This window comes from Aptenodytes forsteri, unplaced genomic scaffold (assembly GCF_000699145.1).
Source record: "Aptenodytes forsteri isolate BGI_AS27 unplaced genomic scaffold, ASM69914v1 Scaffold299, whole genome shotgun sequence".
Lineage (NCBI taxonomy): Eukaryota > Metazoa > Chordata > Aves > Sphenisciformes > Spheniscidae > Aptenodytes > Aptenodytes forsteri.
In genome coordinates, this window is record NW_008794154.1 from 2,769,246 (window position 1) to 2,796,494 (window position 27,249).

Below are 27,249 nucleotides of genomic sequence, written 5' to 3' on the forward strand. Positions count from 1 at the left end.
GGTTTGAGGGGGTTGTCTCATTTTATAGGTTGCTAGATATAGACAACATGTATCTTGCAGTGTGCTGTGATCTATCGTGACATGTGGTGACTGTGGGAAGTCTTACTGTTTGTTAGCAACAGCTAAGAAATAATGATTTCTCAGTCAGTAAAACGTGTCAACTCCACTTGTATCTTGTCTCCCAACTCACTCAAGTTCTACGGGCATGTAGAACTATGGAGGGGGGTGGTTTTGGGTTTTTTTTCCCTCCTCTCAGTCATACTGTCTATCATGTAACTTTTTCCTAGCATGTGCCAGACAAATTCTGTCCTATTGCTGTCACAATCTTTAAGAATATAGCTGGGGGTTCCTTTGGTGTGCTGATGTAAATGTCACTGTGTAAAAGCCAGCTGAATAGTGAAACAGTTAGAAAACGCAATAAATCGAAGATGTGAAGCATTATGTATGGAGCCTACTTTATTCTTGCCATGCTTTCCAGCACTGTGTCCCCTTGGGCTCCATCATAAGTAAGTGCAATTTATGCAAGTCTGAATGTTTCTGCCCATTGTTTCACACTGACTATAAACATACTGCTTTCAGTAGCATTGAATTGGCTTAAACAAGCACAGTATTTAGCCACTAGCATGGTAATTTTTTATAGCTACTGGGAGAGTTAGTGTTCAGCATCTTGCAGGAGACTACTTGTTCTTACGAAATCAAATGCTCAGTGATGCACAGACTAAACCATTTGCATGCTTTGTGCTCTAACTGGCTTGATTCTGCAGATTGGCTGTTCTCCTTCAAGTTAGTGACAGAGACAGGAGGAGGGGGCACAAAACCTGGGGAAAAGGAGTGCAGTCCACAGAGGTTCTCTCCTTCCACCTTGCAGAATCCCATGGCTGCAGATGCTGGGAGTTACTCTGGAGTGAGGGTGGTTTTTTCTCTTCTGCATTCAGCCTGCATCACTCTCCCGTTCTTTAACTGGAGTATGGTAATCCGTTCCTGACCGGCCTCCCCAGGTGCCAGCAGGATTTCCTTGCTCTTGCCTATAGAGCTGCTCTTCCCAGGCATTACATACGCTTAATGCCTGGAGCATCTTAATCGCTGTGCTGTGCTATGCATGCGTGTCTCATACCAAAAGTGGTCGCTGCTCCTGCATTCCAGCAGCAGCAGCACAGAGCAGATGCTTCCAGCTTCCCTCTCAGGCTGTGCTTTTCGGTTTTGAAGAAAGTTGCCTAGTATTGTCTCTGGATTTGTGCTTTCCTGTCTTTGTATTATGGGCCACGAAGATTTCATCATTCCTCGTAAAGAGCAGTGCTGGCAATGTTTTCCTGTACTTCTAAGGATTGCTTTCCAAATGTTTTAGCTCTGGAGACATGAAGATTAAATTGAGGCTTTCTGTCAATGCGAATTTCCATTCTACTTGTCAATAATGCATGAGTTACAAATTTAATGGCAGACCTTGAAGTATATAAAAACTTAAGTCCAGAAAAAGGTAAGGATGTTTGAGTTTGGAATTACTGTAGGAAGAGCTCATAATGTTTCTGGAAGTGCTTATAGAAAAATCAGGTAACTTTATCCTTATGATTAGTAAGTTACATACAGTATTTATGTGGACATTATTAGTATGAAAAATGTATATCTATATTCCTGAATATTTAAGAGGAAAACTTGGTATTTTTGTATTGACTTGAAAGTACATTTCTCCCTGAAAACATGTGGATTGTATGTGAGGTACTGCTCCTATGATATGGACAAACTGCACTTGTGTGTTATCTTAAATTATTACAAATGTATTTGCCTTTTAAAATAACCATTCTTGACTTTTTCATCTATTGGTCATTTTGCTGTGGCATAGCTGTCTATGGAAAAGAGTTTCTGTATTTTTTTCTTCTAGTAGCACTTAAATAGTATAACACATATGCAAATGATGTGTGAAATTCTGATCAAACAGCATTGGATGAGAAAGATGTGTCTTTTCAAAAATTGTAGGAGAATGATACAAAAAAGGAAGACATCTTGAATAACTTTCTTCAGTAACTTGTAGTTTATAATGTCTGATTTTGTTCGATTTAAATCAGTGCTGGATGGAAAGTGGTAATTAGTTTAAGCCTCTAAGTGGATATAGAGTAAGTGCTGTAGGAAGAAGGAGAAATCATGGTAGATAAAACTTATTTTTGTATTTTGCTCATTATTAATAATGTTGGGTTATGTGCTTTTAAAGAAAAAACTTACAAAATACACTTAGCAAAGAGCTCACTTGTCAAAACTGGGTAGTTCAGAAGACATTTTCTAATAAAATTATCTATAATTTAAAAATGAACAAACAAACTAATCTAAAATAAAGCTACCAAAAGTCATGGACCATACTTTGAAATATCGTTTTGCCCACTATGAAGCATGTTAAAAAAAAAAAAAATGAAGGCCAGTGTTGGGGGTCGATATATACTGATTTCTTTTTTTTCTTTTTATTTAGCATGGATAATTTTATTTGATAAATATTTTTTAACTAGGGAAAGTTACTGGAAATAGACACCAGCTATTGTATAAGAAATTGAGACTATTTTAAGAAAGTCAGTTAATTGTATATCCTCTTAGGGAAGGGCCTCCTGTGTTGGAGTTGATATGCTACAGTTCCAAATGCTGTATTTTTATTTTGGAGGTTTCAGTTACACAAAACTGTACTTTGAGCTTTGATGCATATGATTAGGTAAAGGAGACCAGGTGTTACTCCATCTGCTTTCTGAGACGCAGAAGGTAATTGATATGTCCCCATTTAATAATTTACAAGAGCTAGCTTATTTCAAGGGGTTTTCTTGGAACAGTCCTAGAAGAAAAGCGTCAGGTTTAATTTTTGAAGCTCGTGTAAATGTGTGTGTATGTGTAGATAAACACATTTCATACCGAAGTACTCAGTTGATGGTGAAATTCTGTTTGAGGTCATTTTGCAGTCCATTGTCCTTGGCAGTTGTTAATATAGCTGGCTAAATTTCTGTTAATCATAGAATAGTTTGGGTTGGAAGGGACCTCTAAAGGTCATCTAGTCCAACCCCCCCCTGCCTTTTTCAGTTAGTAGCACTGCCATTTCTCTGTCTGGTGGAGGTGGTTAAAGGATGCAGAAGCAATGAGTACAATACAGTGTCCCTTGCATTCAAGTTTGGCTGCTTTGGTGGCGTTGCAGCAGTGCGTGGGGGGTCACAGGTGGGCTCCTGGGGTGTCCCCCACACACAGGAGGGCAGACACGGCACCGCGCAAGCACAGACTTTAGATGTTGTGTTTTGTAGACAGGAATATATTCACATGCTTGGGTGGTGGAAGAAGGCTGAGTGCCTGATCTCCCCCTTACTCAGGCTGGTGATTACTTAGGCCTGCCAGCACTGATACTGGTAACAGCAGGATCACACCCCTCACACAATTTATGCACATACGAGTGCTCGTATGATAGCACCTGGATAAAGGAATAACTGAACAGGTGGGTACCGTGTGTGCTGTTACTGGCTGACCATCTGACTTGGCTCTGCAATGAGCACTTGCAGGACACAGCAGCTCTGCGCCTGCCAGTGGTTTGGCCGTAAGTTTGTATGCAACTGCTAACCACTGTGAATGGGAAACATGCTTGTGCTCAAAGAGGTATTGGCAGCGGGATGTTAGCGGGCATGGCACTGGAGGAGTGGTACAGGCTTCCCTTGGTTATGGGTCTGGGTCTTAGGCTGATGGGTCATGGTACTTTGGAGTTATCTTTTTGTTACTGCTTTAGCAGAACACTAGGGTTGCGGTTGGTACAGTTAAGCAGAGAAACAGCAGTGAACTACATTCATGGGGACTATCGCAGCAGCCTTTTAAGGTCATTCATTATTAGTGCTTCTTTAGGACTCTTGTATCTTCACATCTACCCAAGCACCTGTAAAACAAGTATAGACTCTAGACTAGTAAGTGATATATAAAGGAATTAGCTCAGAACGGCATACTGTTCTGAGTGGATATTAAAGGCATCAACCTCCTTCTGTGAAGAACTTGGCCTTCCACAGGTTTAATTCCAATAATAGCTTGAAACAGCGTTATATGCACTCACAATAAATTAGTATATGCGTATAGCATCTTTGAAAGGTTTAAAGCCTCTGGGTTGTTTGGTATGTTCTGAGGATGTTACCCTGCATGAAGTGAAACGCCTCGCCTGCCAGCCTGAAAGGAGTGTTGCTGTGGTGTGGCACTGTGGAGTGCCAGGTGCCTTCTGTGGCACCAGTGAGGTTTCAGAGGGTGCTGAATGCTGATGGCTCCATGAGAGGTATCTAATCTGCTTCTGCAGACCCAAGGGCAGGGTAGACCAACTAGTAACTAGGTTATATGCTTGTCAACTACTTTGTATTCTTTTTTTTTTGTTTGGGGGGGGGGGGGGGCTTATGAATTAAATATACTCTTGTTTCAATAAATCTACAGAACACCGTCATCGTGTGAAACTGAAAAGGTTCTTAAAGTTTGCTGAAGAACAGTGCCTTTCTGATCCTATGTGGTGTAAACTTAAAATTGTTGGAGTAACTCTTTCACTGCTTTGATGAAGACTAAAATGGCCAAATACTATTTTGGGATCAATGTTAATGGTGTCAGTGTCATGGCATGCAGTAGCTTGGTGAAACCAGGGGTTGGTGAAGGGAGCTTGCTGCAAGAAAAGTTCACAGTTTTTTCCAGCACTGAGCTTACCTGCAAGAGGAAATGTGTGTGCTTATTTTTCCTCTTTACCATACATTTTGAAGTAGTCACTTAAGAAGCTCATGTCTTGGAGGACAGCCTGTTAGTATGCAGGCAGCATTTTGTGCTGGGGTGTGTGCTTCTTGGATGACTGAAATTAAAGTTATGGGAAACCATAAGCTGGCTTTTTTTTTATGCAAGTGACAGGAAACCCAGCTGTAGGTGAGGAAGTTTGTGCCTGTTCTACATCAGGTTATTGGTATCCTCAGCAGTATAACAGATACTGATTTGGAGACATTTTCACATGTTACCCATAGAAACATTGATCAGCATGAAACTCAGATGCACAAAACATCATCATTTTTGGTAATAAAATTACTTTGGTGTTTGAGACTGTCAGTTAATTGTTTGTCCACAGATGACTCACTGTTGATGAGGTAATTTGAGAATAGAATAGATAGATGAACATGTTTCTTTAGCAAAATGACTGTTTCTGAGGAGTGTGAATAAATTAGTTCATATCATCAGTTGCACTGTAGTCTTCATTCATTACTTTTAAAGGTTAATTAACTCCACCTTCAGTTCTACTCTGCTTTTTCCCCTCCTACTCTCTAATCGAGCCCAGATGTGGATTTATTTGGCAGCCTGAAGGGGAAGCAATGCTCCCTACAGCCCAGCCGCTGTCACAGCCCAGTGTGACGAGTGCACTCCAGGTCCTGGGGACTGGATCCCTCTTCCACCCACTTCATCCTGCAGCTACAGCTGCTCTTGTGCCCTGTGATTTATTCCCCTCACCAGGCTGTGATGCTGTACAGGTGCCAAGATTGCTGTGACATATTGCTGTTTGCTGATAAATGTGCAGACATCAGAATTCACTGTTTGTGCTGAAGCTGGGACAGTTTATCCTCTGCATGTTTCCTGTGTGGGTACAGGAGCAAGCTTTATGAAGGGTATTCTGGTGGGGCTTTTCTATTTTTGTTTTGTTGAAGAAGTTAAGGTGGGGGTAAGATATAAAGGAATGGCATAATTTTTTTGGGGTGGGCAGTGAGGGGATCTGACTCAGCTCAATATGTTGTGGTGGGAATTGTGTTTCATTGAAGTCCTGGGTAGTATGTAAAGGATCGAGGAGCAAGGATGACATTTAATGTACAACAGAGGCAGGCTTAGAACAAGACATGCTTGGTTCTCGGACATATGATCCTTCTTTATGTACTTACTGATTTTTAGGGGCAGACATGGGATTCTGGAAGAGAAAGAGCTTGTGGCTTACTGTTTCCCACTGTGACCTCTGCATCCAGAGGCGTAGTTCCTGGGATGCCTTTCAGGCTGTTCCTTATCGGTTGCTGTGAGGCCTCAGAGGAGGTGCTCCTGTCTTAGCACTGCTGAGGAGCATGCACAGGTGACTCAGCTGAGCTCCTTTGAGTGAGTTATTGCCATTCTTTCTGGTACCTGAGCAAAAGCTTGCCTAGCAAACGGGAGACACTAGGGTTTCCTTTGGAGACATGGCCACAGACCCACAGAATGATTGTCTTGTATTCCTTGCGAATGGTTATGGCAGTGTGAGGATGCTGCCCAAGAAGCCAAATGCCTCTCTGCCCTTTGCTTGTCCTGAAACGTGCTACTGAGGCTGTCACAGCAGCGCGTACAGACCTGTCCACTCATCATGCTTGTTGGCAGGTGTAGTGGAAACTATCCTCCTCAGTTTCTGCCTGTCTGCTGCTTCTTCCACTTGCTCTATAGTGTCGTAATCAATTGCTGTGCCCTCCCTGCTGAGGGATTCTCACGCAGTAATGAGGATTAGGATGTGAAACTTGTTAACTGTGTTTGCTTAATAAATCTGTATTTTTTGTTCACTCTAATGATGTGACAATGTGTTTTGGCAGTTGGCCAGGTCTGTGGTTAAATGATTGTGCTTTTCAGTGTTGATAAAGAACTAATTCCATAGTCTTAATGGAAAACTTGCAGTCCTCAGTCATGCTGGGTTGCAGTGGCACCAGAGCTCTCAAAATGAGCAGCTTTGATGCAATCTATTTCTGAAGGAAGAAGAGGAGATCTCAGAGATATTTATTGTATTTCGGGAACCAGTAGCAATAACATTCCCCTGTAAGCTGTCACACAGTCGGTCTCAGCTCTGTGTTGGCAAGAAGTGGCCTGTCAAAGGTGGTGCTGTATGGATGAGACTTAGAGCTGGGGTCCCGAAGCCTTGTGACCACTCAGGCCCTCAGAATGCTTCAGCAGTGTTAAGTGTCCAGCAGGACTGCAGAGAAGCTGCACCTGCTGAACGATCTGTTCATCAGCTGCTTTTCAAAGTGCTGTTTGAATGAAACCTGGGCTAATTTCTTGAAGACAATAATTAGAAGTCTGCTGAGGTGGCAGAAGGAAGGTATCCTTGAGCAGAGGTGGAAAACATGCATTATTCATTGTATCTGGGGGCTGCTCTCTCGGATTTCAGTTGCTATACTGAAGTGTAGATCTCAAAAAGGGGATCATAGGCCCTGTAAATAGACAGTGTCCCAGCAAGTCATTTCCTGTATTGCACAGTACTCTGTAGAAGATAGTCTGACTGTAGGAACAAGATTTATGAATAAGGATGATTAAAATTCTTTTGGGATTCTGTTGTAGTGCCAGGTCTTTGTTTTGATGCTTCTGGTTCCTTTCTGATCTCTAAGTGCAAAAGAGGAGGGAGCCTTAGTCTGGGAAAGGACTCTGGGTGCTCCCATGGCGAGAGTAACTATTGTCAAGGATCAGCTGTGGAGAAGGCATACAGCAAAAACTTTCCACTTGTAATATGAAAATAAGATGAGTTAAATTGATCATCCTAGAAGCATTAAGCCAGCAATCTCAATATGGTAGGCTGAAACAGCAGTTACTATGAAATATGAATTACTCATAAACATAACTTCTAGGAGTTACTGCTCCCAAGTTTTTTTTTTTTCTTTTTTAAGGAAAAAAAGACAACACCAGCCTATTTCCCAGACCTACAAAGAGTTAAAACTATACTGATAGTTTTGTGTTGGGGGTTTTTTTCCTTTCTGGGTAGTATATGTTTTTGTTCTTAAGCTTCACCCCTTTTTTTTGTTTGCATATTATTTAGTGAATTTACAAGCATGAGTTGTTTTTCAGATTTAATGCTTTTCATTGATTGTAGGTGATTCACAATTGTTTTGAGTAGTCACAGTTTGTGTTTTGCTGGTTACTCTACTTGTTTTGATTCTCTACCTTCTTGAGGGCTGAAATGAAATACCTGGGCTGTTTTCAGCTGGGCCTTGCAAGGACTAGCACCAGCCTTTGGTGTCTCTGCTGGTGTGTGTGACTTCCTTGAGGATTTCTTGAGATTTGAAGAAGTGTGAGAGATTGTCTATCTTGTGCCCATGAACTTCACAGAGATTATGATTAAATCCACTGTAAGAAGCTTAATGTAAAATTCTGTGAGGGGTTGGAAGAGTTGCTGCAAAGCAAATTAAAAACTGGCATAAAATATGAGATGTGGCTATTAAAAATGGTTGATTCCCCCAGACCTGCCTCTGTGGTCTCTGCTTTCCTGGGCGCTTTCCTAGGTTTTTTGGCTGTTGCGTAACAAAACAGCTATCAACAATTTGATGACATTAGTGGTAAGCTGTGTGGTGTGCTGGATATTAGTGCTGTTCTATGGGATTTAGGTAAAATGTGCTCTCTGGGGTATGGGGGTAGGGAGTAGATGGCTTTTAATGGCACTAGTGTAAAGGCAAACTTGCAGCGTACTCATGATGAATACATGGCTGCCAAGTAGGATGATGAGAAGAGTTCAGACAACTGGGAATGTTTTTTGTGATCGCATCTAGAGTATCTTCACTACTTGGATCATGATAACTTAATTGCATGCTGTTGTCTAGTTCAGGGGGGTGCGTGCTTTTTCTTTGCATGCTTCTTCAGTGCCTGCTTCTGGGAATGTGCATCTACATCAGTAAAAAATGGACTCCAAGCTAGATCCATATATATGATTCCAGTGATGGGAGCATGCTGTGACTCCTCTGTCGCCCACCAACCATCTGCTTTTTGTATAACAGCCTCACTCAGAGTTTGGTTTCTGGAATGTTGGGGGTTTTAAATCTGAAAACTTGAGAGAATTACTATGGTGGCATTTGGGGGTTAAACAAAGTAAGATAAACCATGCTTTCTGTAGTGAAGAGCAGTTACCCTAAGGTGAGGTAGGATCCTGTTAAGGTTCTTGGGATACCGCAGCACAATGAACCACAGGAGAGGTCTGCAGAAGTCCTGGCAATGCACGTGGGTGGGAACAGCACATGGTGGTGGTAGTGGGGGGGTCTTTTGGTTTTTTCGTCTCTGAAGAGAGAAGCAAACAATATACCTGCAAAGTATATAGTAAAACCAAAAATCTTGAATGTAGGGGAGAAGAGCTGATGTTGCAATTGAGAAAGTAACTTCTGCGGTTTATGGGTTTCTTTATCTCCTCAAGCTTAATGTTGGCTTAATACAGCTTGCTGCATATAATTTAGAAACACAGCCTATATCCTCTTTCATAATTACATTTCTCATTGTTTGGTAATGCTCTTTATACTTTATTTAATCTTTCTGGTTTTTCAGATGGCTGTAACATTAAGTCCATAAAAGCAAGACATGAGACTAAACCTTTATTTCAGTTGCACTTTGAAATATTAATTTCTTAACGTATAGTAATGTAATGGGGGAAAAAAACCCAAACTGTTTTTGTGGACAGCAGTAAATTTTTTTTTTAAAAGACAATCTGTCTCACAACTTGAATGTGTAATCTTTATACTCAGTTGTAGGACACTTCCTAAAGCTATTAAATATATTCATATCCTACTGTATTTTTGTTAAGAGCCTACTGTATTAACTTACTAAGGGTTTGCTGTGAACACTTGAGCTGTTTGCATGTAGCAGTTGCACACACTGCCCTTTGCCAAAATAGGTTTTACTGGCTGGCCTGAAATTGAATTAATAACTCATTTAAAGACCTATGTACATTGTCTAATGGCTTTCTTGTGCTGTCTCATGGAAGTTTAAGGAAATGCAGGTGAGATTCTGCTCAGGGTAAGCTGAGTGCCACTGTGGCAACAGGCTGCTGTGAGTAAACTTAGGACAAGCATGGAAGTTATTTAGCTGAAACTTTGCATGTGTGAGTAAAACCTATGGGGCCTTGAGCTTTTGTTTGTTTGTTTGTTCAAATAGTTAACATCATCTCTTTGCAAGTAATGGTTCTTTGAAGGCAATGGTGGAAAAAAGAATGTTTTTTAAAGTGAAATCCCACTGAAACTGGCTAAAAAAGTGAAATAAACCCCTGTTCACCCAAAACCTGTACTCCATCAAGATTTTGCTGTAGGCTTTTGGCAATAGAGAGTTTTGCCACTAATGGTTAGGTAATAGTATTATCTTCAAAGGCTAACCCCCAAAATATAGCATCAAAAAAATCTCAAACCCGCTGCTGCTGTTGCTTCTTTTCAGGGTTACGTGACTGAAATGAAGGGTTGGGGAAGCTATTCAGGGCTGAGGGCACAGCAAGACCAAGTGTTCAGGAGTTGGAATAACTCAGAAAATCTTGGTGCTGTTTGCTGTCACGTGCAGGCGATGGAGCAGCTGGCGCACACTGAGCATCCCAGCTGGTGTCCTTCCGGTGCCGGTGCTGCTCCTGCACAGTGCCTGCCTGTTGGCTCCAGTTGTGAAGTGACCAGCATATTTAATCTTGGATGAACATGTTTTGGGGGGGGGATGTTTGTTTCGCTGCTGTGATGTGCCCTGTATATCAAAGTGCATTTTTATTTTACTGAAAGTGCTTCCAGGGATAATGTTTTAATTCCCTAAATATTTTCTGTCTAGTATCAACTAAAGGGTCAGGCATGCCTTAAAGGCTTTGTAGTAAAGCGCAACAGCAGGCAGATGTGCACGTCATGACTATCACTGTTGAGAATTAAACTAAATTAATTGCAAACTATTGAAAAACAGGACTCATACAGGGAATGGCTGTTAAACCTGTGAACAGAGCTGTAAATCTTTGCGAGAGATTCTTGCAGGGTGCAGTGCTAAGCTATTCCCTTGTTATTAAAGACCTGATTGCACATGGGGATAGATTAGAGCAGAGTTGGACGGAAGGTAGCATTGACTGATTTGGGGTGGATTAGAGTGCTTTTTGAACATAAGGCCGCGTATGGTTAGTGGTCAGAGTTCCAGCTTAGTGTTCCCAGGCAGCAGCTTGATTTATTCAGCAGCGAAGAGCAGTGTTGTCAGGTAGAATAAATAGCGTCTGCCTAACGTGCAAGATTTCAAGTAACATCTGAACTTACCTGGGGCTCGGATGGCTTTCCTTCTGGCTTCAGAGGTCTACCATGTGCTGGGGAGTGTGGCCACTTCAGAAAAAGTCCAGCTGGCACAGATGGGTTTGTATCTGGTTTACCATTCGATAGAGAGGCAGCTCCTTTGGAAAAGGAGATGTGTGTACTACTAAGAATGATTATCATCACTTGAACTAAAAATTAAAAAATGCTCTTTGAATTCAGGTCTGTTTTGCTTTAAATGGTTATTTTGGGAGGAAAAAATAGACTGGTATTTCAATATTATTAAAACCCGTTAAACTACAGGATGTCTCTTAGGATGATTTTAGACTGTCAAGAATTAGTTTGCATAACTCTGGAAACAGAAGTGACTTTGTAGTTTTCAGATTTTTTTTATTTGAAAGTAAAGCTTTAAATATACAATGCATAAGCATAATATTTTATTTGAATTTCCAAATTAACTTTCTTTGTCCTTGTAACATGTAAATTACATTGTATTCTAGTTTAACTTAATAAATTTTCAGACTTTGGCCAAAAAAATGCACAGCTAGTCCTTGTGTTAGAAAAATACCATATAATGGAAACCATGTCTTGCTTTCTCAAATTTTAATATACGTCTGCATCGAGGAGCTGCTTCATTTACTCAGTGTTTGTGGTTTATCTAGAGGATTAAATATTTTTCTGGAACCAGTTTTCCTATTCCTTAGCGAAAGCATTCTTGAATTGCTGCTCTTGAGCTTTATTCTGAACTGGCTCTGTTCAATAACTTCACCTTATTCAGATGCTAATGTGTGGTGTCTATCTCTTGTGAATGTCTGGCTGGAGACTGAAATTAGCATATTAGGAATAGATTTGAAAAAGACTTTTTGTTTCTTTGTGTGCTTATATTTTATAAATAGCTTAGAGGAGGGGATGGTGTATTTTGTAAATGGTTTGCAGAGTTGAAATCTAATGGGCCTATGAATGGTGTGGCATTTCTATTACTGTAGTCCGTTCTTTAAAGTGGATTCTTTCTGTTATTAACACCTACACAGTAGGGATGATGCAATGAACTCTCTTACACATTTACTCTTCTTCTTTAAATGTTTGCATTCTGGTGGTATTTTCTTGGAACTAGAAAAGATGGTGCTTACTTGGGCACTAGAATTATTGCAGATGGCATCTGAGAAATGGAGAATGTTGAGATATTTGGCAGGAACTGGATTTCTTCCACTCTTCTCTATTTGTGAAAAAAGTGTTTTAAAATCTATTCCATATAACTTTGATTCTGAAGTCTATCTGAAAACATGTATGTGAAATGAATCTATAACAATTACAAATGTGATGTAGAAATGTTTAGGCAATTGAAACATTGAAGAAGAAACTGGATTGCCTTTTATGATCTCCCCCCCACCCCCCCAGTTTTGTTGGCTGTAATTATCTGTGGCCCATTTTCTGCTTTTCTTACATTAAAGACATGTAGTCCTCTTTCTTCTGCCTTTTGCTAGCAGTCCTCAACAACGTCTTAGTGAAATCAGGTTTTTTTTTTCTGTGACAACTGAGCTGATGATAATAGATTTATGTGAGAATTAGTTATTTTTGTAAGACTTTTATTAATAACTGATAGGCTTAGGTGCAAAGAAGCAGATTTTCTGTGTTGAGTAGCTTGTTGCTAAACCTTTTCCTGAGCCAAAATCCTGTTGCAGTTGGTCACTCTAATAGTGAAATAAATACATGCATGCACTTTGTATGCCAGGCTAATGTATCAGTTCAAATTTCCGTATCCACACACACTGGTACAACCTTTTCTTATGGAGAGCCTTATTTCTGTGCTGGAGGCCAATTCTTGTTTGTTTGTTAGTTATGAATCCAAGGCAAACTTGATCTAAACTCAGTTCCAAAGTAAAAGGCTCAGTCTGTCAAGAGAAGGTGTGCGTGTATGTACATATATATATATATATATGTAGTAATTTAGAGACTTATTTTTGCTTCATTTAATCTTTCTTCTTTAAGGTTCTGAGTTTTCCATCCCTCATGGTGTAAAGGCTTGTCTTCCTGGTACTTTGTGCATCTTCGGATAGATACAAGTTAAAACTGCCACAGTCAACATGTGGATACTGTATAACATCTTTTCTGGCTTGATTTATGTCACTTTTCTGGCTCATCTTAAAGCACTTCAAAACCCACACACTGATTTGGTAGGTGTGATGATTTCAGAGAAGGCCATATATTTATGGGCATAATAAAGGACAAATTTATTGCACTCATGCACAGCTGTGATGCTTTCAGCAGAGTTCGGTTCTGCTGAAACCCGACTCAACCCGAGTCCTCATTACTCCAAGAAAGACAACAACTCAGCAAAAACACCACTTCTGATGCGGTTATTTGTTGTGGAGTTTGGCTTGCCAACAAAAAGGGCTTTGTGCGAGGGAGCCAGGGTCCAGCAAAAACGTCTGTTTGCCCCATGTTTGACTAATGTTTAGGATGCTGCTCTGACTGCATCTGACCCAGAGGCACTTTGGAAGGAGCAGCAGGCTTGTCCTCCTTCATTGATGACCTCAGGGTTGTGTGGGTCTCTGCTTGAAGTGTTCTGGCCACACTTCTGTCGTGGAGACGAACTGAGCAGGGCCACCACAATGTGCTTTGTCATATGGGAGCACTGGGGTTTCACGTGGTGCTGAGTCCACTGCCACTTGTGCTGCTTGTGCTGCTTGCTGTGGGAGCTAAGGAGGTGTCAGGAGCTGAGAAAACAAATCCTAGCTCTGGTCGAGAGGAGTGGGAGGGTGTATTAGTCTTTGTTGTGATACCAAGAGGAGTACTGAAGAGAGAAGTGGTGAAGAGAAGAAGGGTGATAAGAAGAAATAAAGACAGACCCAGATAATATTTGGGAGCCAGCCAGAGTGTAAACAAATCATCTGGGAGGTGAATTTGGAGTGATATCAAGTGAGGTGAGACTGTGAATGGATGAAAACAGGAGAAGGTAATTTTAAGAGCATGGATATATACTGAGATCAAGAGGAAATGCTATTTTGATCTTAGCGTTTGGAAAACTGTAGGAGGGAAGATGTGAGATGAAGTGGAAGAGATGGGTGTATTTTAGTCAAAACACACAGAAACAAAGCCTTATCATCCCGGATGGGATGGGTGGATAAAAGGAAGTCATCACAGTATGTGATTGAAATTTGGTAGCAGGATGGAGAGGGTGTAAATGTGTGTAGTAGGGAGGGGAGGGATTGTGTATTTATAATTCTGTTAACAGTTCTAACAGTGTCAAAAGCACAGGATATAAGATAAAGGATTACCGAGCCCAAACGAATCTGGAGTTTGAATGATAGTCTCACCATTCAAAATTTGCAGAGTGCTGATTTAAAATTACAGTACTGTGTATAATAATATAAAAATATTTAAAGGAAGTAAGCATGGAACAACTATAAAATATTTTCCTTCAATATATGGTGAAGTTTTCTTTGCCTCCTTTGTCGTGAAGGTGTTTTGACAAATGATTTTTTTTTTTATTTTCCTATGTGGACAAGCTAGTTGTGACAAAGAAGAAATAATGTCTCTTACACAGCAATGACTAGTTCCTGTCATTAAAGGTGCAAGTCAAAAAATGTATATGCTTAGCAGATGATGGAAAGCCAATAGGTCATTTTATTAGTGGAATTATATGGCCATTTAGTTGAATTTATTCTGTTCTGCTTTGCAGTTGAAAGATGCATGAGTGTTATGCAGTCTGGGACTCAGATGGTTAAGCTGAAGAGTGGAACCAAAGGGCTAGTTCGTCTCTTCTACCTGGATGAGCACAGGACCTGCATCCGATGGAGACCGTCCAGAAAAAGCGAAAAGGCAAAAAGTAAACTTAATGTTTCTTTTAATTTCTTGGGCAGTTCAGTATTAGAATCTGAATTACAGAGGGAAAACTGAACAGTATTTCTTGGATCAATTAAATAAATGCTTTTTGATGCTTATTTTAAATGTGATGTGATACTTACATGAAGGTTTTCAAGAGTGTGAGGAGAGTTTAACCACCTACTAGAAGTTCAGGATTATGAAAGGGAGTATAGTTTAGTCAGATGTCAACACTTTCCATAGGTTTATATGAATTATGAGCAAACTGAAGAGTGACTTGATAACAAACTATGCTGAACTCTTTTCAATGTATACATCACAAATTTAAATACAGAACCTAGAAAAGTTTAGATTGAGGTTTCTTAATCTTAACTGTGATAGTTTTCTTTAGGCATTATTACATCTTGAAGTTATTGTGTAGCATTATTTCTCATTGAAACCGTTCCTGCTGCACTGTTTTAAATTGGAAATTCAAATTAGTGGTTTATTGAATGAAATAAGGACTAGAAATTCACGGAACTGTCACGGAGGCTTGAGATTAAAAACAAGCAGTTGGGAAGGCTACAGATAGTGACAGTTGATGTTTTTGGGCCAGTGTGTAGTGCTTAAGAGCTGCTGTGTTCAACAGCATAGCTGTTTGGAGCCATGGCATTGGGAGCCATGTTACCCTAGCACAGCAATGGGTATCCCTGTCTTCCTGCTGTAGAAAGCAAGGTTGTGGTGGGTGTAGTCCCTTTGGAGCTACGCAGTGTTTCACTGATTGATGGAAGACACTTGGCATTTGTCTCCTCGTGCTCGACTTTGAGTAGCCTCTGATGTAGCAGGGAGCGCTCAAAGAGCTTTGCTGTAACCTGCCTGTACCTGCACTGGCCTGCCTTCGAGGCAGCTGTATTGTGCACATGGCATGGCCAGAGCAAGGATAAGCCTTGAAATCAAAAAGCCATTTTGGATGTGAAGATGTAATATTAAAAAACGTTTAATGACTTTTAGCCTGAATAATTCAGAATTGCTCAAAAGCAGAAAGAAATTGGGTGACTATCCAAGCATGTCAATTTTTGTTTTCCCTTTTCCCCACAGTTGTCATTGATTCCATTTACAAAGTCACCGAAGGCCGGCAGTCTGAAATCTTCCACCGCCATGCAGAGGGGAACTTTGACCCAAGCTGTTGCTTTACCATTTACCATGGCAACCACATGGAGTCACTGGATCTGATTACATCTAATCCAGAGGAAGCTCGCACTTGGATCACAGGACTGAAATATTTGATGGCTGGAATAAGTGATGAGGACTCGCTCGCTAAGCGACAGAGAACACATGATCAGTATCCTTTTATGAGCCTGAGCTCCAGCTTTGTAATTCAGTATTTCTGGCTTGTTTTTTAGTGACTTTAGCGTAGGGTGTCCTTTCACCTCCTATTAAGTGACCAGAAACCTTGCCATTGATTGCAATGGAAACTTGAGTTACGAGTTTGACATGGACACTTATCTGTGCAATAAAACATCAGCTGTGCCTTAGGGATTGGATTAAACTCCATTGAAGTCAGGGGATGTCTTGCATTTTGTTAGTGAAATTCTTATTGAAGGGTCAAAACAGTCGTTTCTCGTCATCTCAATAAATACTAACCCCAGCATGATTTCAGGATTTCTGTCATCTTCTATTTGCCCAACTGTGCTTTTACGCTTTTGCTGCAAATTGCAAGGTCCATTAGAAGACACTGTTTTCAAGATATTACTAATTGAAAACTTGAATTTGTTAGCCTCTGCACAGGTGAAACCTTAACGTTTTTGGTAGTCTCTCAGTAAACTGACTAGTAACTCCTCGCCATCTCTGTTTCTCTTGGTGTATGTCGGGTATCTGTGTGTACTGCTCAACCTCCAATGTCAGGAGCACAAATCTTTAAAGCTCCTTAAATGTTCGTTGTAGCCTAGTAACCAAAATTAACTCCTTGTAAAGATCATGTCCATTGAATATTTTCTTGATATGCTTTCTTTCACAACAGTGCTGACTAGTATGTTAAAAACAAAGAACACTCTTCCCTAAAACAAAAAAAAACACCCCACCCAACAAACCCATCTTGATTAAAATTGTAACCTGTCTTTTCTGCCATGCAGAAATCTACAGTGTTCACTTGTAAATACTCCTTCTGGAGAATATACACACTTCAGGTATTTTTAATTTATATTTTCAGAGTTTAGTTCTCATACAAGATAGGCACAGATCCATTTGGGGGATATATTGCATGTTCTGTTGCACACATACTCAGCTTGCTATATTTATCCATGACTTTTCCAAGCTGCTGTATGTTCTCTACTGGTGAAACATCACTTCAAGTCTTGTTTACATTATCAAATGTGGCAGCTGGGAGACTGCAGACAAAATGACCCTGTACCAGTTCCAACTAGTGTACTTGGGCTGATTTCACAGAGTCTTCCTTATTCCATCCTCTTGCACTAGATTAACGTCATCCCTGATACAAATGGTTATTGAGTTTGATTCCTTTGAGTCGAGTCACGAAACCAGTAGCCCTCAGACCTCCATGGAGGTCAACAGTCTTAGTTGCACCAGGTGGGAGGTACAATAGCAAATTGTACCAGAAGGCATACAGTAGTAAAAATGCTTTGGTTTGGCATCAGTGTGGGGAGAACCATGTAGATAGCACCAGATCTTTGCCAGCAATGACTTTATTTCATGGTGTACCCCAATAGCTCTAATACAGGCTGTGGGAAGTCTTAATTAAAGTGTTTTTCCCAGAGACACTGACTTGAAAAAGACATGTTTGTGAAGGCTGGATTGAATAACGCTCAGTTCTTCTTCCTGGAAGATGTTAAGGTCCTCTGCTAAGGAGAATTATCCCCCTGCCCAGAAGAGCTGGGGCAGGGTCTTGTTCTCCTGAGTACGAGTCTTGTCCCTTACCTGCCCAACCACTCTGCCTCCCTCCTCTGTGAGGAAACCACCCTCTCGTACTTCTCCTTGACATGTTTGCAGCTGGGTTAAACAGACCTTTGAGGAGGCTGACAAGAATGGAGATGGCCTGCTGAATATTGAAGAGATCCACCAGCTGATGCATAAACTAAATGTTAACCTGCCCCGCAGGAAGGTCCGGCAGATGTTTCAGGTTGGTGGCCTCTAACACACAGCATTGTTGTGGTAAGATAGTGCCAGTTATGATCTATTCCTGGACAGATCTGGAATAGGATCTGCAAGTTGGGACTTAAACTCTGTCCTTTCCAACACCTCACAGACCTTTTCTAAGTCGTCCCTTTTTGTAGACAAAGATGCACCAGAACATTGTTTTAATGACATGAACCACATAGAAGACAATTTATTAATATTATTTTTTCAGATGTATTATTGTTTTCACCTCTGTGAACTGAATTCTTCTATGCTGGCATTGATGAACAATGAAGTTACTCTGTTTCTATTGAAATCTTTTTTCGTTTCCTTTATGGAAAATTGTTTAATAGAAACTACCGTTATGAAAGTAATTAGGTTTTTTTTTTTAACTACTTCCTCTTACTTAGCCAGAATCAATTTTTTACTTCTGTTGTCTGAAAACAGTTACCATTTTCCACCAGCTCTAGTGTTTACTGTAGGAAAGGAAAGAGAAGCTAAGGACATAATGGAGAGCAAAATAAAATTTTCTTAACTCTTCAAAAACAGTACCAGCCAAAAGCTGGTTTGCTATAAAACATGGGGAAGTTAACTACTTCCCTTACTTAGCCAGAATCAATTTTTTACTTCTGTTGTCTGAAAACAGTTACCATTTTCCACCAGCTCTAGTGTTTACTGTAGGAAAGGAAAGAGAAGCTAAGGACATAATGGAGAGCAAAATAAAATTTTCTTAACTCTTCAAAAACAGTACCAGCCAAAAGCTGGTTTGCTATAAAACATGGGGAAGTTGAAGAATCTTCTATGGTCAAAAGTGCTTTGTTTATCTGGCATAAAATCTGCATTAGGGGTATATCTATGGAGTATAAATTACTCCCCAAAGACCTGAGAAGTGTGGAAACTGGTGGGGTTGTGTTGCAGAAGTGAATTTGGGTTGTACTTGTTCCCACAGATTAGAAATGTCATTTAAGATATGTAGTAGATATAAAATGATTTAAAATCCCATTTGACACCAGATAGCTGGGAATTATTTTCTTCTCAGCTTACTTGCTGTGATCCGAGTTTATAGCTCAATGACAGTAGCACTAACAAGGTGTAATGAAATGCAGCTCCCTGAGACCCTCGGGTTTTGCTGATATTGTTGACTGCTGCAGGAGAGGCAGAGAATTGTAAAGCCGTGTACTGAGAGGAAGAAAATGTAGTTCACTTGGCACTTTTAAAGTGTCTAATAATGAAGTAGGGCGCTCTAGCAACCATCAGCCTTTGTATAATCAGAGGCAACTTTTGGTTAAAAATAAACTGGTTTACTTATTTTTATTTTGCTGCAGTTGCTGCCAGCCTATACCTGAGATAATATCCTAGACCTCACAGGCATGATTAAAGTTATTAAGGTCAAATATAAAAGGAGTGTTGAAGGTTTGTTTACTGTTAGTCATTCAGGGCTCAATCCTAAAGGCCTTACCCCACTAGCAATGCTTTATGCTAGCAGTCCTATGGACTTCCAGGACTTAGCGCAGGATAAAGGGAATGGCAGAGTAACTCTGGGACAAATCCTTGCCCCTACGTCTAGCTACTGTGCACTGTTCTTGCACTTGATCTGCTCAGGTGGTACTGTTTGTGTGACTTGGCGTTACTGTTTCGGACATGGCACAAACAGCCCCCAGCCTGGGGGAGCACCTGTGGCTCCACGGGGGTGGCCAGGCTTATGAAGCAGTCCAGGTCCTGCATCTGGGAATAGAGTATGGGGCTGCTACTTTAGTTGTGTGTACATACTAGGAGTCACTGGTGTAAAGATTGGTTCCTGTTCTAAGAGGTGCTTTAAAGTTAAGTGGAGTGATTTATGTGAAGGGAAAGTAAAACTGGATCCTTGGAAAGCAAAGCAGGCCAGAGATGTGTTCATTGCATCTGATGTTAGACAAGCTCGTCTTCTATAGGAGTGAGGTTGGGCACCAACTGGAAGAGCTTTCTTGAGAAGGAAGAAGTGATAGCAGGATGAGGATACCCTCCATCTGTAGAAGAACTTGTATTTGGTATACCAGTGTAGAGGCAAGCCAACAGGTTCAAAGTCAAGTCAGTGTTAAAAGGACTCTGCACAGAAGGTGTTCTGACCTGAACAGAAGGAAGCACCATTTTTAACAGAATGTAACTTGGGAATGGCAAGGGGGTTTAACTACAGAGAAAAAACATATACAGCTATGAATGAAGGACATTATTCATGGGAACTAATAGCACATTTCTAAACATTTCTTTCACTTTGTCTCCATTATCTGCTTACAGCCTCAAACTTAGCAACAGTTGTAGCTTCCCTGAAGTTCGTTTTTCATGGAGACCTACATAATGTTTGACAGCAGTTCTCCAGAATATATTATTTGTTTTGAAAATCCAAAGCAATCCTCTTAGGCAGATGTTCACAGTAAAAAGCTTGTATTAACATGTGTTAAGTACTGTTTTCTTCTCTTCCTATCTCTGAGGATAAACAAAAACTGCCATCAAGACTGGGGCCATTGGGCATATATTTTGGTGTGGAGCCTTATTGCTGCTGCAGACTTGTCCCCCCTACAGAGTGCTGACAGGGGGCTGAGAGTGTTGCAGTTTGAATTAACGTAAATTTAAGACACTGGTATTGTCCTGAATGTTTTAAAATGTCAGACTCTGTTGTTAGAGGAAGCCACAGGGTGAAATTCTTATGTTCCTTGCTATGTTTTAATCCAGGATAACTGCAGGGCATACAGGAGAGTAACAGAGATCAGAATAAAGTCCAGGGTGAGCCTCTTTAAATGGGAAACAAATTCAAAACTAAAGATGGAATTGAGACTTTCATAGGGAACCTGTGGCTTTAGTGTAGTAACTGTTTTCACCAAAAAATCCAATAGATGGTATATAATTTTGCAGTTATTTTAGCCTACTAGGATTTGAGTCTGAACAGAGTCTTGCAGACTAGAATTTATTAAATTTCTGTTCATGGACATAAATCCCGTTCTGCTTTGTTCCCTGAATTCACCTGTGTTTAGCATGCTTACCTGAGTGTCTTTATCTCTTAGGAAGCAGACACAGATGAAAACCAAGGAACCCTAAATTTTGAAGAATTTTCAGTGTTTTACAAGATGATGTCCTTACGGCGAGATCTCTACTTATTGCTTTTAAGCTACAGTGACAAGAAGGATCACCTCACTGTTGAAGAACTTGCTCAGTTTCTAAAGGTGGAACAAAAGGTTTGGGAATACTATGCATCCATATATATGTACATATAAATACATTCAAGTATAGGGAAAGAATTTTATGGAAAATTTTAGCTTGGGGCAGGGGGGAAAGAACAGATGTTGTAACAAAAAAGAAATCTAAATGCTTTATTGTTTTTTTAAATGCTTCTAGAAAGAGTTTGAACTTGTTCAGACTCTCTGGCGGAAGAAAGGCAAATGTAGGGCAATATGGTTAATGTTTGTTAGTTTATAATGGCATTCAGGTAACATTCATACTTAGTTACAGCTGATTATCATGTGTCTTAGCATGGTTGCTTTCTCTTGCATAGCTTGTCTGGATTGTTTATTGGTGTTGTGAGGGGACGTTTATATTTCCAGGAGATGCCTTTCATGAGTAAAGGTCTTGGCAGATGTACTCTAAAGTAGGATGATACATGTATCATGTTTTAAATATACATTATGTTTTAAAGCTAGAAACACATGACAAAATAAGAAGAGCAAACTATTTCTGATTATCTACAAGTGGTTTGCCTGTGCATGGCTTGATGTAGTAACACGTTAAGATGAGTCTTTGTGTTTGCATATCCTTTCCTGTAAGCGAAGTTGAATCCTACAATACTGTTATGTATCCCAGGAATTCCCAAGTATCAGTAGTAGCAGTAATTATAAGGACTGTTGCTTTTATTAAGACTGCAGTTGAAATATTGACAAAGAACCACCTCTTAAATGTGGCCTAAATCTTTATTAAATTTTAAAGGGAAGATTACGCTTTTGTGATATAATACAAAGTGGGATATTGCACCAACCTGGCCAAGGGCGAGGTGTCCTAGATTCTATCCTTTTTTCCCCTTCTGCCTTCTTTCCCAGTTTTTCTTCAGGAAAGTCTGTTTTCCAGGCATTCCTCACAGATGTGTGCGACTTACGCAAAGAAAATTTCGCATCCAAAGGTTGCACTTCTATCTGAAGCTCCTCAGAGAGAAGCAATTGAGAGAGGTGGGGTTCAGGGAACTGCAGGAACAGATGCACTGATAAGGAATTGTAAAAAGAAAAATAAAAATGAAAAGAAGCGTAAGTAACTTAAGAAGCAAAGTTGGGCCAAGATTGGAGATTTTCCTCTGATGTGCTTATGAACGAACTTGCTGAACAAAAAAATCTCTTGCCGTTCCTAAATAACTTGCTCCAGTGGATATTTTCATGCCCACCTTGAAAGAGACTGAATTACTACAAAAATTGTCTGTGGAACCCATGGAGAGAATTTGTACATTGGACAGTGAGGAGCACAGAAGGAATGTAGGACTCTTGTTTGCTTTTGGCAATTGGTCCTGGATTGTTTGCTCACCCCGTGCGTCCTTGCAGAGTATTGTTCCAAAACAACCTCACAAAAATAAATACTAACATTCCAACCTGCTTGAGCTTCCTGGGTATAGATGCTATGTTTTGCCTGCAATCATTGGATAATCTCCCGTGCCATTCTGGGATCCTGTCTGCGATGACTGCTTTTTCTGAGTTATCCCTAGCATAAAATCTCAACAGTCTGTGCTATTTGGTTGCTGAATTTCCCCCTGTTGGCCATTGTGGCAATTCCCTGGCATGTACGACTCCCCGGTTCTTTCTTCCTCCTCCTTGAAACATGGAGCACTATCACGTCACTGATCTTGCTGTGATAGCCTCGACACACAGATTCCTGCAAGCAATCTGGTCCTGGCAATTCTGCTAATTACAACTTTAAAGCACAAAATGTTTTTATGTTTTTCCCTTTATGCTATTGCCCTCAGTCTTCTGAGCTCGCTGTTTTTTCTTTTGTTTCATTTTTAATCGCTGCCTTCTACTTGGGTGCCCTTCAGTGGAGCACCCTTGACAGCAGCAGCAGCAGCAGCAGCAGCAAGGTTGACACTGATGAGAAGGCAAAGAAATGCTTCAGGGAGGACATGTTCATGGAGATGCTGAAGTGCCCAGGAACAGCTGAAGAGCAATGGTATGAGAGGGCACTCGGGGACCTGGAGCAGGAAGAAAAACATGTGAAAGAGGCAGAAGAGCTGTCTTTGTGGGTGCACGAGGATATTATGAAACTACTGATGCAGCAGGAAAAACAAGTTGACTGTCAAGTCTGGCATACTGCATCCTCTCCTCTGTCTACACGCTACTTAAAACGCTGAATGCAGACAGGGCTGTTGGCTATAAATGCTCTGCTCAACATTATTTCTCCACAACACCCCCCCCCCCCAAAAAAAAAAAAAAAAAAGATTAAAAGCATGAACCTCTCAGCAGCATACTTCAGAAGCACCTTGCACTTCCTTTACCTCTTCCCTCTGGTCTTCCCACTTCCCAGTATTAACAGTGTTAGAGCAGATTTACCCTTCAATGTTTTCAGAACACACACATGATAACAATGTCCTCAGGTAAGGCAAGATTGCCTTCAAAAGCTGATAATGGTTCAAATCATAATGCAGGTCTCAAGTGCCTTCAAACAGCATTCCGGTTTTGCTGTTGTCTGGCTTCTTGGAAATCTGTGGACAGTCTGTCCAACTCCATCTGCTACTGTTTTGGCAAGACTTTTAAATATTCTGCAGCCTGAGGATAGAATGAAAGGGGTTTAGGTTTTTTGTTAATTTGCTAAGCTAGCTTTTTTTTTTTTTCTTAGGAGAGCTCCCTGTTGCCTTCACCCCAGAGCTTGTGAAACAGATTATTTCCACTTAGATGCAGTTAAACTCAGGTCATTGCTATTGAAATTGCAATCATATGGCTTCAAATGTCAGAAGAGCAGGAAGTAGTCTGGTTTCCTGGAATGACTTCTGGTCCTGCAATCCTCTTAGCACAAGTGGCTGTGAGGGAAGAATATCCTTGGATGTCCAGTCATGCCTGAGTGTTGTCCCTTTGGGAGTGTCCTTTCTTAATAAAACAGTATCATTGCCTGAGCTGGTCCTCCCCGGAAATTGATCTCCTGCTACATGACAGATTGCTTCCGCAGCAGGACCTCCAGGCTCTTTTGACTGACAGAGCTTGTCTCATACTTGTCTTTGAGTAGTGGGGCTTGAGTGAAATAGGCTCTACAAACATCGTCTTCCCTGTTAAAGAGCAGCTTTGCAGTTGCTAGCCATTCTGGACCTACATCGTAGAGTGCATGACCTCATTCTGCCCTGGACTTCGGAGCTCCATAGCGATGCTGCCCTGTGTTTGGGAGTCAGCCAGCCTGCAGCTGTTGTCTGATTGCTGCTGCAGCATCTGTCCTTCCCTCCTCCTTTCTGCTGTATCCATATCACATCAAGTGTTTTTATTTCAGTCATAGCAGAGACCTTTTTGACTCTTGTGCTGATGGTTTTATGCAGTTACAAGGCTGCTTTGGTGTTACAAACCTGAAATGTTTAGTTTTGGTTTTCTGAGGGTGAGGTTTCCCGTGTGCCTGCTTGCCACCTGCTGCCTTACCATGGATCACTTACTTTGCAATACAGTTTTCATCTGTCCTGAGAAAAAGGAAAGCCCTCTGAGATCTTCCCTCCAGCAGTGTTCCGTGCATGCTCTAGGGAAGTGCTGCATATTGTATGATGCGCCCTGTCATACTCCCGAGTGACAGGAACCAGATAGAAATGTTAATACCACGCCATCGTATTGGTACCAAGCTAGTATCTTCTGTAGTTAAAAAGGCTGCTGCTATATGCAGCCCAAATGAAACTGGTGGCAAAAATTAATGCCCCCGCTCATTTTAATTGAACTGAAGAGGAAGTAATTTTATAACAATTACACCCTCGGAACATGCACATATAATTATGCAAAGCTTTTACTTAATTATTCAATGTGGGTTAGCGCATTTTGAGTTAAGCCTGCTTGAGAGAGTAAGTTTACTCTTATTACTTGTCTACACTAATGATACAGTATCACAGGAATAACTAGTGATGCGGTGAATAGTGAAAATGTGAGGAAAAAGTGGTAAGAAGTGGGGATTAAGTACACTTTTAGAAAACAAATGTTTTGAAACAACTATACCTGTTCTCTTGGAAGAAGTTTTAAAGGAATATAATGAGACAGTATATGCCAGGGAATGTCGGTATATCTGAATGTCGGCTATGATCTGAAACAATGTGTACTGAAGGATATCAGGAACCAGAATCCCAAAAGGAATAGGAAATTGTAAGAATATCAGTGTTGGTACATGGACTTTGAAAAGAGGAGAGACTGTGGAGCTTGTTAATATCAGACAAGGAAGACGATACCGGATCATCATGCCTGGTCAATCCTTGCTGCTTTCTGCAAAAAAACCCTTATTGCAGCAACAAGGCTGATGCCTTCCTCCCTCTCTCATGCTTACACAAAAGGATAATCAGTATACTGATTTATGTGGTGACTTGATATGTCATGACATTTTACATTGACATTTTGCACTGAAATTGGAAGAATGTCTTTGCTTTGATTACTTATATTTTGATTGTTCTTATAGAATGGTTAACTATGAACAACTAAAGCCTAAACCATCAGAGCGCTGTTGACACACTGGTGGGTTGGCATCATGTCTAGGAACACCTGTCATTAGCATTGCACTTTTCGAACTTCTCCCTTTTTTTTTCCCCCCCTAACTTTTCTTCTGCTTTACATTTCTTTCTCTTATTTCCTTTCCCATGAGAATGGAAAATGAGAACAATTCCCATTCTTAGCTTGTGGGCCTTTACAGAAGAGGACTCTCCTGTTACCTGACACTGCAGTGTGCTGCAGCTTCAGATAATGTTAGATTTTTGGCTATAGATTTGTCTGACCTGCTTCCAAGGAGACTGGTAAAATCAAAAGTGATTTCTCCCTTCTTTTTCCTACTTCTTCACTGAAGATCAGGGCTAGTGTTGCTTTTTTGTAGTTTTGTAGGATCTTATTTTAGGAAAATTAATTGCTAGTTCATTTACTTAAAAATCAAGGTCTTATCAGTCATTCAAAGGCTGATACTCTTTTATAGAACATGTCTGCATCAAGATTAAAGCTTTTAACTAGGAATATAGAAAGTAACCCCGTATCTAAGAGATTCTGGAAGCTCCACTATTGCCCATCTTCAGTAATCCATGTATCTAAATATTCAGCCATCAACAATGATCATTGCTATTTGATATTATTTCTAGTAGAATACTTTAAAGCTTTATGAAAACAAGTTTAAATTAGTAGCCGAAGTCATCAGCTCTCTTAAGCTACAGTTAAAAAGCACAAATCAGTGGACTTTTCCCTAGCAGATGCAGCTTTGGACTAGATTAGACCCTTTCATTCCTAGAGCACACAAGTACCCTGCCACTCAGCCATCAAGGAGCCATGTGGGATAATGAAAAAGTTAATTCTAGCCAGCTTGTGCTGAAGAAGGGCCTGCAATGAATAGTGTTTGCAATCAAACAGCAACATCTACTTGAGCTAGGATAATCAGTTATTTTCTCTACTGAATTGTTCTCATTCCCATTATCCTGTGTAATTCCTGCAGGTGTCTCATGATTGTTGGCTTAGCTAGGACATATAAATAAAATTTTTGGAGAAGGAAATGGGCTGAGCCATGCTTTCCCTGTGCAAGAGAAAAAACAGAGGGAAAGGTGAAGGGGAGAAAGGCTGGAAAACATCTCCAAGTTTTTCAGCTTGAGTCACCATATGAGTTGAACTGTTCACTTGCTTGCCTTCTGTTACTATACTTCTAATGTTGACATGTCTAGATTTTCCCCTCCTCTGGTAATTTTTCATACTTAAGCTGTAGCCTTTTAGGTGTTACGAGATACGGTCAGTCATGGCACCCACATTTCTTAGGAGGAACTCGGCATTTGGCAGGATCAGGCCCTTAGAGAAGACCAGATCAAGAGAGTCAACCTACTTTTAGATTTCCATACAGCTGAATGCTGATGCTGGGAATACTGAGCTACGGGTGTCCTGGTTTCGGCAGGGATAGAGTTAATTTCCTTTCTAGTAGCTGGTACAGTGCTGTGTTTTGGATTTAGGATGAGAACAAAGTTGATAATGCACCGATGTTTTAGTTGTTGCTAAGCAGTGCTTACACTAGCCAAGGACTTTTCAGCTTCCCATGCTCTACTGACTGAGAAGGCTGGAGGTGCACAAGAAGCTGGGAGGGGGCACAGCCAAACTGGCCAAAGGGACATTCCATACCATGTGACGTCATGCTCAGTACATAAACTGGGGAAAGCTGGCCGGGGGGG

The 27,249-nt window shown here is 40.7% G+C and overlaps 1 protein-coding gene across 2 annotated transcripts in view; it reads left to right on the forward strand.

Annotated features, from left to right (window-relative positions):
- The first annotated feature begins 14,645 nt into the window (after nucleotides 1-14,645).
- The window catches only part of PLCH1 (phospholipase C eta 1), a 47,073-nt gene continuing 34,469 nt past the window's right edge, over nucleotides 14,646-27,249 (forward strand). The window contains exons 1-4 of one of the 2 annotated variants that reach the window (XM_019472034.1): nucleotides 14,646-14,784; nucleotides 15,858-16,101; nucleotides 17,766-17,895; nucleotides 20,930-21,100. In XM_019472034.1, the coding sequence (XP_019327579.1) occupies nucleotides 14,649-14,784; nucleotides 15,858-16,101; nucleotides 17,766-17,895; nucleotides 20,930-21,100 (681 nt within the window). In that variant the 5' untranslated portion in view covers nucleotides 14,646-14,648. The remainder of the gene's footprint in view (nucleotides 14,785-15,857; nucleotides 16,102-17,765; nucleotides 17,896-20,929; nucleotides 21,101-27,249) is intronic. The other variant, XM_019472032.1, reaches the window with a different exon arrangement.